This window comes from Mauremys reevesii, linkage group 7, assembly GCF_016161935.1.
Source record: "Mauremys reevesii isolate NIE-2019 linkage group 7, ASM1616193v1, whole genome shotgun sequence".
NCBI lineage: Eukaryota > Metazoa > Chordata > Testudines > Geoemydidae > Mauremys > Mauremys reevesii.
Window position 1 is genome coordinate 48316119 of NC_052629.1, and position 12960 is coordinate 48329078.

General features: G+C 41.0%; 1 protein-coding gene and 1 long non-coding RNA gene across 3 annotated transcripts in view; one reads left to right on the forward strand and one right to left on the reverse strand.

Moving 5' to 3' along the window:
• ANK3 (ankyrin 3) overlaps window positions 1-12960 on the forward strand; it is a 554530-nt gene that overhangs the window by 419356 nt on the left and 122214 nt on the right. Inside the window, exons 18-19 of the mRNA XM_039480795.1 lie at window positions 5443-5640; window positions 9719-9817. Coding sequence (XP_039336729.1) covers window positions 5443-5640; window positions 9719-9817 — 297 coding nt within the window. The remainder of the gene's footprint in view (window positions 1-5442; window positions 5641-9718; window positions 9818-12960) is intronic.
• Window positions 1-12960, reverse strand: part of LOC120368596 — a 31707-nt gene that overhangs the window by 12485 nt on the left and 6262 nt on the right. For both annotated transcript variants that reach the window (XR_005582681.1, XR_005582682.1), the window contains exon 2: window positions 11442-11521. This is a non-coding gene — a long non-coding RNA (uncharacterized LOC120368596). The remainder of the gene's footprint in view (window positions 1-11441; window positions 11522-12960) is intronic.

Consider the following 12960-nt stretch of genomic DNA (forward strand, 5'->3'; position numbering starts at 1 on the left):
TTAAATAGAGAAACAAAGGTAAAGCCAAAAATCAATAACTTTTATAGGGATGTGCCAACACACTGCCTTAGGAAGTGAACTGGGGTGATCTCTGATTTTTTTGCCATCTCAGCACAGTTATTTTAAACTCAGCAGTGAAAGAAACGTCCTTCTGCAGGTGACTAGAAGTTACTGACCTAGTTTTTGCTGAAAGAAACATAACTGTCAGAGCATGGCTCTCCCATACGGTCAAGGACTGTGGCTTCACCAAATGCCAAGAGCTTCTGAAGCCCAAACCAAAATGATAAAATTACAGCATAAAGATAACCAGAGTCTCATATTCTGTCACCTTATTCACACATCTGTAACCAAATGGGTTAGCAGCTGCCACTTGTGGGTTTTGGTGCTAGCTGAAAGGCTTCTTAAAACACAACATTTGTTAGTATTTTACAGCAAGTGAACCACAGCAACACACTGAGTTGAGCATAAATACTAACTGAAATTAACAATAGCATGCTTATGGCCTTAGGCGATATGCTGTGCAGTCAACTAATAGATGATGTGATCATGGGGCAGATGAATGCCCATTCCTTTTGTAAATTCAGTCTGATAAATAAATGTGTAATGTCGTATAGATCATCATTTGCACCACAATCAGCTTCTTCAACAATTGTTTTAGCCCTGCTGTACCTCTTTAATATTGTCCTTTTGACTGGCCCATCAGACTGGCATTACAATATTCACTTCAAAAAGTGATCTGTGAAAGAGCGAATTAGTTGTAGTCCCAGACCCCTGGTGCAACTGAAAACTGGGATGGACAGTTAATGCTGACATTGCTGTATTTTGCTCTATGCCTATTTCTTTTTACAGTGTTCATCTGGGTCTTAGGTAGCAGCAGTTAATTTGAGTTCACTATCCATTTTGCAATCATTGTCCTTAATTCTCTTCTCTAGTTTTCAGTTGCCATCTCTGTCTACCCTTACACTCATCCCTTATTTTTTCCTGTTACAGTCAGAATAATCAAACACTTCCCCCGAACATCTCCTGTCCCCTATAAGTCTATTTATTGTGATAGTCGGGTCCTTATCATGAGGAAAAGATGCAGATTGAGAGTGAGCTGAATTTTTACTTGGATTTTCAGCTCTCTATTTGCATACTCTTGGCAACCTACAACTTTCACTGAGTAAAATACAGTTATGAACATATAAAAATGCATTTGCAAAAAAGTAAAGTCTGCCTTTTTGCAAGATGTACAAAATGCATCCATCACATATTACAGGCTGGACTTATTTGTGAAGCTATCAGGCACATACCAGATGTATTTTCAGATGTTCTATATGTTTCTCTTGTGCTGAAAGTTCTTTTTACTCTTTTTAAGAATGTGAACTATTTTTCAAATGAAAATAGAATTTATTAACTCTGTACTTCCCTTTACTTATATATTGCCTCTTTGTCAGAAGCTAGGCTTCATAGGGGGCATGTAGCCAATGGCTAGGAATATGCACACACTTTTGTGCTCAGGTCCATAGCTAGACTCAGAAAGTTCACTTTTATGTTTGGCATCAAACTGAGCTGGATGGCCTTGATGGGGTTGTAGAGAAAGGAAACGGTTCTTTCTCTTTGGTCAGAGGGATTGTAGACTGTACCCAGCCAATATTTGATCTGAAGGCTAGTTGCCTTCAGACAATAGTAATATCGTCTTTCCACTCCCCCTCTGCTCAGTGGCGCTAGCTCACTAAAGTCAGAAAAAGATATTTTTTTCCCCACAGACAGTAGTTTTTGGTCCTACCACTAGGAACCAAGTTAAAGAACCTGGTTTACATTCAATTTAAACAAGGTCTCAGCTAAACCGGTGTCTAAAATGGTTTCCAACTGCCAGTGTGGAAAAGCTAAAACTGGTTAGAACAGTACTGAAAACTTGTGTTCTACCATCGACCCTGTCTGCAATGACTGATCAAACATATTTGAAAGAAGTTTAGCTAGAAATGTGAATGAGTGGACTTTAAATACATGTGCATGCATAATACCTCTATTATAGGTGGGGTTGGTGGCATCACCTATTATAGGGTTGCCTATACGTCCCATTGTAATCCCCTGTTTTTAGTTGCTTATAACTTTGCTAAACTAAACATTTGAGCTAAAATGTTCCATGCATGAATGGAATGGATTCTATTCCTGCCTTTCCTACAGAGTTTCTATGTGATACTAGACAAGTCATTTAAACCAAACATTTTGCAGGTGGTCACTAAGTGTGTTTTCTTCATTTTATGAGTGTCCAACTTGAGATCCCGAGATCTGATTGGCAGAAGTGCAGAGCACTCACAGCTGTAACTGAAGTTAGTGGGACTTGTGCTTTGAACACTCAAAGTGCTAAGTGCTCTGAAAAATTAGGGTCTAAGCATCTCAGATAAAGTACCCAACATCAGGTACTTTTGACCTTTAATTTCTCTGTGCTTCAGCTTCCCATCTATAAAATGTGGATAATATCATCCATTCACTTCATAGGAGTGTTGTGAAAATACATTCATTAATGTTTCTGAAGCACTCTGATACTATAGTGATGAGCACCATAGAAAAGCCCAGGAGGAAATTAATAATTCTATTTTCAGGGTTTGAATAGTCAACAGCAAATAATGCACTGAGCCCACATATTGAACAGTGAGGATAAAATAAAATATTGAATGGCTGCTCATAGAGTGAGCACCATACATTCGGTTTGCTGAATGAGGCCAGTGTCCTGTGGAAAAAAATAATGTATGGGCATGTAATTAAAGACTGTATTATACTGCATATGCACAAAGGGGACAAATTAAGATTGCAAAGGCAACCTTTGACTTGACAAGTAATGTTCTTTTAACATCATTTTTCTGTTGGCGTGTATGTGTAGAGGTTCCTAGACCAGTGTATTTCAGTGTTCTGGAAGGGCACAGTCATACACTGAGAATCATGCAGGCAGACTCTTGTGCCCGTGAGGAGTCTCTTCGACTTCACAAGGGCTCCATGTGGGTACTGTAGTCCATCCACCTAGATCCATTTGCAGGATCTGACCCTTAATGTCACAGATTTCAGTACATCCAGAATTAGTATTGTCTCTTTTCTGGGTTAATGCTAACAAAACACTGGTGTAACCATGCATGCCCCTATATGTTCCTTGTTCCTGCTTACATCACCACACAACAGTCAGTCCCTTAGTTCCTGTGGAGTACTGCTCATCTACTCCTGGAGGCACAATCTAAAAGAGCGAATTCACCTCCAGAGGATATGCAGTTTTCAGCCACAAGAGGACTGACTCTGACCTTCTCATTAGGACAGGCAGTCTCATGCCTCTAGGAAGAGCTGAAGCTGTGAAGGGCCAATAGGTGGGACACAGGCAAAAATACAGGAGTTTAAAAATATCTTTTTTTGTCTTTGTTACCTCAGCAGCACACAGCAGGAAGTGGAGTGGGTTTTATCATGGTGTGGGAGGAAGGCATCTTATTTCCATACACAATGGACAGTTTCTGCCTTTGAGTATATCCTTCAATCACTTCCCCCCCAAGGAAATTAGATGAGATCAGGAGATCTAGTGGGAGTGGGGAAACAAGTCAAGCATGGGTGCTATTGTGTGAGAGGGTAGATTTAGTGAGTTTCTGGCAGTTGTTCTTCCACTGTTTAAGGGGAAAAGGTTCTTCCACTACCTGAAAAGGGGAGTTGGGTCCTATTTTAAGTTGGGTTTGTTTCCAAAGTTGTTAGGGGTTCAGGCCCAGGTAGTTTGGAATATTCATGGTACTTGCTATATGGTTCCATCCATCTGGAATCCCACTTCTTTAAAAGCGCGCTCGCGCTCTCTCTCTCTCTCTCTCTCTCTCTCTCACACACACACACACACACACACACACACACACTTTTCCAATGGTTTTAAAATTAAGATGAACACACTATTTCTAGAAGACTAACAGGATCAGATGCAATAAGCATCATAGTCAGTATCCAAAGGCTGGCCATGCCCCTGACCAGTGTGTTACCCATGGTTCTTAAATCTGTTTAGTTGATTTAGGCTTTGTCTACACTACGGACATACAGCTGTATGGTCTCCTGTGTAGCCACTCTATGCTGGCAGGAGAGAGCTCTCCCACCAGCATAATTAAAAATCTCCAAACAACAAGCAGTAGCTAAGTCAGCGGGAGACACTCACTTTTGTTGGTGAAACTTATTCTTGGTCGGGGTGTGAAAAAACACACAAGTTTTGCTGACAAAAGTGCTAGTATAGGCAAAGCCTCACATACACATTGATTTTAATAAATGCTTAAAGAAACTTAGGACTTGTCTTCATGGATAGTTAGTGCACAGCAAGCTGGGGTGTGAAAGTACAGTGCACTAGCCTGTCACATACTAAAGGTATGTCTACACAGCAATGAAACACCGCAGCTGACCCGTGTCAGCTGACTCAGGCTTTGGCTCTGGGGCTGTTTAATTACTGTGTAGATGCTCTGACTCCAGCCTGGGCCTGAACATCTACACAGCAATTAAACAGCTGTGCAGCCTGAGCCCTGCAAGCCTGAGTCAACTGACCCAGGCCAGCCGCATATATTTAATTGCTATGTAGACAAACCCTTAATGTCTGTGTGGAGCTTGTTACATTGCACTAAAAAGGAACGTGCCTTGAAACTGCTAAACTTTTAGTATATGGTAGTGTCCTCACAGCCACTTAGTGTGCTGTATAACTAGCCACATTTGTGTGTAAAACAAATTGCAGGTTTTCTGCTAAATCCTGTCCTTCCTTTTGGAACTCTAAGATTATTCTGTACAGTTGAAATTGCATTTAGATACTCAGAAATGAACTTATTAGAAATACCTGGATGCATGGATTAGAAAGAAAGAAAGAAAGAGTTCAGGGATATGAAACCAGAAGTTCATATTGACGTATCCTTTTCTGGCCCAAAATAGGGTGTCTAAAACTGCCTCCCAACAAGAATAGGACAAACTTTGCAGTAAAGTTTGTGTTACAAGAAAGACTGACCCCAATTCTCATATATAATACTTCTTCAAGAAATGGAAGAAAACAAACACTAACAGCTGTTCTGAGTGACTAAAGATGAACATGTATATAATAGTGAATCCCATCCCTTCTGTACATTGCAGGGTTAATATGTAGCAAATAACTATGAAAGTTGTCTCAAACGGTTATGAAGTCTTTGTTTGTAGATTGCACTGCTCTATATTGAGGCTAAATTTTCCACATGTAGAAAGTGCCATTCAAATTTTTTTCAATTGTCTTATTTACAGAGATTATTTTAAAATAGTTATTGAAAAGTTCTGATGTGTCGCTTTTTAATATGCTCAACTTTTAAGCTCATTCATGTCAGGACTGAATTTTTAGAACTGATCATTTAGGATAATAAAATCAAGTTTGTACAGAAACTTATATCGAGGTAGAGGTGTATTTCACAGATGAGACTGTAATCAAATGTTTTATATTGACAGAATGGTTATACACCACTGCACATAGCTGCCAAGAAAAACCAGATGGATATAGCGACTACATTGCTTGAATATGGTGCTGATGCTAACGCTATTACCAGACAGGGTATTGCCCCTGTACATCTTGCATCCCAGGAAGGCCATGTGGACATGGTGTCATTGCTTCTTACTAGAAATGCTAATGTGAATCTTAGCAACAAGGTAAGTTTGCATTTATTTATTTATTTTTGCACTCAGGAAAAAATATGGTAACTAATAAGAAAAGGAGCTAGCAAGTGAATTTTGAGTCATCTGATTCTATGAGATTTGAAATTTACAAGCTTTGACAAGTCAAACCAATCTAAGTACCTTCTTTGATAATGTTACCAGCCCAGTGGATGGGGGAAACTGTAGATGTGATACATCTTGGTTTTAGTAAGGCTTTTGACACAGTCCCACATGACATTTTCAGAAGCAAACTAGGGAAATATAGTCTAGACGAAATTACTGTAAGGTGGGTACAAAACTGGTTGACAGACAGTACTCAAAGAGTAGTTATCCATGGTTTGCTGTCAAACTGAGGGGATGTATCTAATGGGGTTCAGCATGGGTCTGTCCTGGGTCTTGTATTATTCAATATTTTCATTAGTGACTTTAATAACAGAGTGGAGAATATGCTTATGAAATTTGCGGATGACACCAAGCTGGGAGGGGTTTTGAGGACAGAACAAAACAAATTCAAAAACTGAATTTGATAAACTGGAGGATTGGGCTGTCATCAACAAGATGACATTCAATAAAGACATGTGCAAAGTACTACACTTAGGAAGAAAAAATAATATGCACAACTACAAAATAGGGAATAACTGGTAGGTGGTTTATAGTGGGTCACAAACTGAATATAAGTCAACAATGTGATGCAGTTGCAAAAAAGGCTAATGTAATTTTGGGGTGTATTAGCAGGAGTGTCGTATATAAGACATGGGAGGTAATTATCCCACTCTACTCAGCTCTGGTGAGGCCTCAGCTGGAGTACTGTGTCCAGTTTTGGGCCCCACTCTTTAGGAATTGTGTGGACTAAGTGGAGAGTCTAGAAGAGAGCAACAAAAATGACAAAATGTTTAGAAAACCCAACCTTAAGAGGAAAGATTAAAAAAACTGGGTATATTTGGTCTTGAGAAAGGAAGATTGAGGGGGGGAACTGATAACTGTCTTCAAATATATAAAGGGCTGTTATAAAGAGGATGGTGAGCAATTGTTCTCCATGTGCACTGAAGGCAGGACAAGGAACAATTGGCTTAATGTGTTGCAAGGGAGATTTGGGTTAGATATTAGGAAAAACTTTGTAACTATAAGGATGGCTAAGCAGTGGAATAGGTTACCAAGGTAGGTTGTGGAATCCCCATCATTGGAGGTTTTGAAGAATAAGTTGGACAAACACTTGGCATGGGTGGTCTAAATTGACTTGGTCCTGCCTCAGCGGAGCGGGCTGGACTATATGACTCGAGGTCCCTTCCAGCCCGACATTTCTATGATTCTATGTAAAGCACACAGAATTTGTCATCATTTCTTCTAGTAGAAAATAGAACATAGTAACGGCCATATTAGATCAGACCAATTGTCCATTTTTCTGGAATCCTGTCTTTGACATTCTCCAGTACCAGATGCTTCATATGAATAGGTAAACCCTCCCCTTCTCCCCTGTAACGGACAATTCTGTTGTAACATGCCTATTGGGGAAGTTTCTTCTTAACTCTAGGCTATTCGTGGGCTTGGCTCCTGCCATTTTATCAGATCTATACATGTGCCTCCCATTAAGCAGTGGTAGCCCCTAACTTTGTAAAGAAAAGCTGATTTTTATGGGCTATCAGCAGTATGGTAGTCTGAGATTTTGTTCTTAGTGTAAGTGATTCCACTTCCCCGGGGCATTCCATTATAGCACTGTGACTTTCCACATGCTTTCTCTTGGGAATTGGAAAGGAAGTGAACTGATTTTCTGTTTATACATCTGCCAAAGGGTTTATAGGCTGTTAAGTCTGCTCAGTGATAATGTCTACAGTAAATGTGCATCCCTAATTCCCTAGATGGCCTCATCTCCATCAGTGTAATTGTACAGTGTGGTTTCTGTATGAATTTATCTGACAAAATTAGGAAGGTGAGAGTGAGAAATTTCTCACAAAAATCGTTCCTTGCTCTCGGCAGGTGGAATGGCTCAGTGTCCTCTGAGTCTCTGGGTGTGCTTCATATGACACTTGGAAGCCTATGCTTCATTTCTCCTATTCTAACCTTCAAACTATTCATGGTCCTTCATTAGCATTTATGGCTATCCCTAAATGCAGATGCTGGCTTTTATGTGGTGACACAGTGTACCTCAAAATAACACCTTGTACCCTCATATCCACCACTTGTATATGGTTATAATATATTTTGTGCAAAGTATGCTTTGTGAGGTATCATTTGAAAAGTCATAATCTGTTACGTATTACTGTCCTGTTGACGTGTGTAATATATGGAGTTAAGAGATTTTGCTGTATGTTTGTTACTGAAACATGTGAGTCTTGGGAATGTCCACAGACTAGCTCTTTAGAAATAACAAGAACTATAAACAAAGAACTGTCACCTCAAGCTGCACGTATACAGAAGGTGCAAGCAAGAATTTGCAATTCATATGAAGGACTGAGTGCAGAGCATGTAGGCAGTGGGGCTGCCTGACCCCATGACACAGCAAGAACTTTTCAAATAAAAAGGGTCAAGATATAAAAAGGGGGAACAAAGGCCCTTGGCCACCTCTCTTCCCCCACCTGTTCTGAAGGCACCAAGATTGTTTGGAAGACAGAAACATCATTGAACTGGGGGGAGGGATCCTAACTGGAAAACTTTCCAGTTAGCACAGACTTTTGGGTAAGAGAAACCTTATTGCTTCGCATTTGACGTAACTTGGTAAAGTTTAGGAATTAGACTGCAATTTTATCATTTTATTTCTTTTTGTAACCTATTCTGACCTTTTATGCCTATACCATTTATAATCAGTGAAAATCTGTCTTTCTGTAGTTAATAAACTTATTTTGATGTTTTATCTAAGCCAGTGTGTTTTTGGCTGAAGGGCTTGGGGAATCTACGCAGGTTAACAAGGGCTGGTGCATATTCTTTGCTAAAATGACAGAATTTATGAGCTTGTATTGCTTAATAAGTTACTGAGCAGTTCAAAACGGTACATGTCTGAGTTGCAAGGCTGGGACTGGGGATACGCAGGTGTTGCCCTGTATGTAATTCAAGAGTGGATGGACATAGCATTCTGGTATTTGTCTGGGATGACTTGCATGCTAGGGGCTGGGGTGGCAGCTCACACAGCAAAGCAGGGCCTAGTGCACACAAGGCTGGAGAGTTAAGGGAGCACAATGATCCACCAGTTCAGGTCGTACTCTGGGGCATGTCACATCGGCGCAGCGAGCAGGATGAAATGAACAGCCTGTTGTACTGAGTGAGATTTGCACTTCATATACTGGTGTAGTGATTTTAAGTGAGACTTTAAGTGTAATGGCTGAACACAATCAAGAAAAGATGACACTTTTGTTATTTTCTGTTTGATTATTTCGGGTAAGGGAAATAAGAGCAGAAAAAGCATAAAGATGAGAGAGCGAAGCAGTTACAAAGCTAGAGCTGTACCGATTGCAGGTAGCAGAAAAAGAGAGAGAACAGAGAACCTTGGAACTAAAGCAACTGGAGGTGGAAACCCGTCAATGAGCCCTGAAAGAGAAGGAAATAACAGCTGCCGTAGAACAGCACATCAATGTGCCTTGGAACTGAAACAAGAAGAAGCCTACTTACACATTCATTTTCATATATAAGAGAACACTGTAAATAGCAAGATTTAAAGCTGAGTGAGTCAGTGTTGCTCCTAGAAAACTGGCAGGAATGTAAACAATTGTTTGATGTTTCTTTTAATCTCATTCATATCAGGAGAGTGAAATAGCCAGGAGAAAATAACCTTGAGCTACGGGATACTTAAAATCCCGTAGTATAATATTGCTCCATATTTAATATTACGTAAAATAATGTTCCTTGTATAATTGCTGTACCTTGTATAGGAAACATTAGCTTGCTGTGTAGTTGATGCTTTTAAATTGTAGTGTCTTGTAATTTAAACAGTAAACAGATATACAATTGTACTGATCTCAATGAGGCTGCAGCTTGTAAATGAGGGCAGAATTTGTCTAAGTGTTGTTGAGGAAAGAATTTGGCTCATAATGTTAATATGACTCCTCTGCAAGATGATCATTTGTTGCCCCTAATTTTACAGAGTGGACTGACACCACTTCACCTGGCTGCTCAAGAGGACAAAGTCAACGTGGCAGAGGTTCTTGTTAATCAAGGGGCTGTTGTTGATGCACCGACAAAGGTAAGTTTAATCAACACTAGCTAATGTGTAAATATACCTGAAGAAAAAATAGAGAAAATATATTATACCCACCTAATGGAGGTGTTTAAAGTCTGTAAGGCCAATTCACCATTACAATGCTCCTGGTTTATACCAGTGTAACTGCAGTGAGTATCTATGGATTTACATTGGCATGAAACTGAAGTAACAGTGGTGAATCAACCCCTGTGAATAACCAGTTAGAAAATATACTTCTGAACACATAAGATCATATATTCAATGTTATCCAACTTTCCTTTACATAGAAAGGACAGTCTGTGAGCAGTATGTTTATTTTTGCAATCTTGTCTGATGTTTGGATCAGTTTTGATTTAGTTCCATTATATTGTTGTGTTTTGACTGAAGAAAGTAGGCATCCAGTAGGATTGGACTGCATTCTTCATTTAAGCAAAGTCACATAAACACCAGAGCTTCCGCTATCTTGTTTTTCACCGTGTAATACAGTCTCTTAGCACCCATTAGTGTTCTTTGGTGTGTACTACACGTACTCACTCCTCTATCCAACCGGCATTTGAAAAAATAACAAAATGGTTCTTTAAAGTGTCTTAGGTATCATTGTAAAAGCACTCTTTCAGAAGAGCTGTGTTTCAAGCAACATAAAAAAAGTAAAAACAAATTAGGCACTCCCGATTATTAGAAATGTTTTGTCCCTTATTATGAGTTCTTGTAAACAGTAATAGACAGTCACCAATGAAATCGAAGTCTTCCGCTTATCCTGAGCTAAACACTGAATAATGTAAACTTCCATAAACTATTCTCTGAGTGTTATCAACACTGGCCTGCTGTAGGATGACCATGTGTCTCCTCCCCACTCTGTGCCCAGCTCAGGGCACCCAGGCTCTCTCTCTCCCACCATGTTACATGTGCACAGCGGGTGGGGAGCTCTGTCCTCCTGCTGCGCTGGCTCCTCCACGGCATGTTTGGCCAGCCTCCCTGGCAGCCAGGCCTGGGCTGGGAGCGGGACGGAGCTGTGCAGCATAGCCAGCTACCTGGGGGCAAGCCTGGCTGGGAAGGGGTGGCAGCAGCAGCCCACTCCCTGCCCAGGTTTGGTTTCTGGGGACAGAGGCTGACTCCAAGCATGCTGTGTGGTGGGGGGAGAGGTGAGAGGAGGGCTCTGGCTCACTCGGCCACTGTCCCCGGAAGCTGAGCCTGGGTGGGAGGCAGCCCGATGTTGCAGTCAGGTGTTCTCCCAGGCAGCTGCTGCACTGTACCAGGCAGCGTACCAGCAGGGCTGGAAGAGGCTCTGGCCCTGGCCCTGGCCCTGGCCCCACCCCTTCCGCTCCCTACCTGGGCAGCTGCTGGGGGCGGGGCACTTGACCCTGCATAGCCCCCAACATGTCTCTACAAAATGGTGTACTCCAGGTGCGTGCAGGAGCCAGATGGAATCAGCCTGTGAGCACAGCCAGTCGTGGGGCAGGCAATGCATGTATTGCATACATGGACAACATGCCACTGTCTGTAAGATATTCTGCCCAGACATGACCACCACTAGAATAAGGGGCACCTTCTAAATAAGTAATATATGTATTCTAATATTAATTAATTTTTACAAGAAATATTTATCCATCATGATTTCATGACTCACTCAGTCTTCAGGCCAGAATTCCGTTCCTCAAATCCCCCGAAGTTCACTTCAGACCTGCTTCTCCAGTCAGCTATATACACCTGATGGGTCCACAACAGACCATCAGTATACCATCATCTCCAAATTCTATTGATACATTCTTTGTGGGAGGGGAGGAACCAAACCATTATTTCCTGTAACGTATGGGCATATAGGCAGGTCCTATATATGATAGTGAAGCAACTGATTATAAGTCATGGCAAAGGGAAAAGTTTTCAGGCCTGATTCACCACTGTGTTACTTCAATCTTATGCTATGGTAACTCCACTGATTTCAGTACGGTAGTTAGTCTGGTGTTAAACTGGAGTAATCCCATTGAAATCAGTGAAGTTATTCCAACTTTATATTTGTGCAACACAGTGATAAATCAGGTCCACAGTCTGCAGCCACTACTTCACAGGTGAAACTATTCAACTATCTATGAGATTTTTAATAATTGGAGATATACCAATCTCCTAGAACTGGAAGGGACCTCGAAAGGTCATTGAGTCCAGCCCCCTGCCTTCACTAGCAGGACCAATTTTTGCCCCAGATTCCTAAGTAGCCTCCTTGAGGATTGAACTCACAATCCTGGGTTTAACAAGCCAATGCTCAAACCACTGAGCTATCCCTCCCCAGCAGCTTCACTTTCCCTGGTCATTCACTGCAGATCCCTCAAGGCTCTCACTTTTGTCCTCTTGGAGATGGATCTCATTGGTATTGAATCTTTCTGTAACCTGAAGTAGCTCAGTAACATTGTAGGACCTGCTGTCTTCACTTAATTAAAAGCAATGTCTAAACTGCATGCTAACCCCTAAACCGTACCTATTAATGTCTGCATTCCCCTTATCCCCATAGTCCTACAAATAGGAAGTAGTCTAAGTAGTGCACTGTCAGTGGGATCCCTGTCTGCCAATTCAATGGCCACTCCAGGAAAGACCTGAAATTCTTAACTGCAGCACTGAAAATGAACCTGGTCAGTAGATAAAATTATCCAAAAGGAAAGAAAACTTAGTATCACATTTACTTATCCAAAGATTTAATCATGTTTTCTGTAACAGGTCCATAGCATGTTCAAAGGACTAGTACATCACTGAACATTCATCCAGATTAATAACTGTGTTCACTGGTAGTGAATAGGTCTTTGTTACACATGCCCTTCTGGGAGACCATATCTCAGTGGTAGAGAAATCCTCAGGTGTGGCCTGGGGCAGGAACTCAATGTTCAATAGCCAAGAGAAGTCCCAGTGCACTGCATTTTATCTTTCTGCATTTTTATCCATGTATCTAAGCAGAACAGTCATTTTTGGAGTAGCATTTCACACACAAGGCTAATTTAAATTATTAATGCTGAGGCCCAATTATCCATAATGAGGAGCATCTTGGACTGCTTAGCCTTCCTTCTACCACGTTAAGCCTTACTCTCCACTGCATGGGACCATTTGCCCCTTAGGGAGAACATTTGCACCTATTTTTCTTCCAGCACTTGATCTGAGCTGAA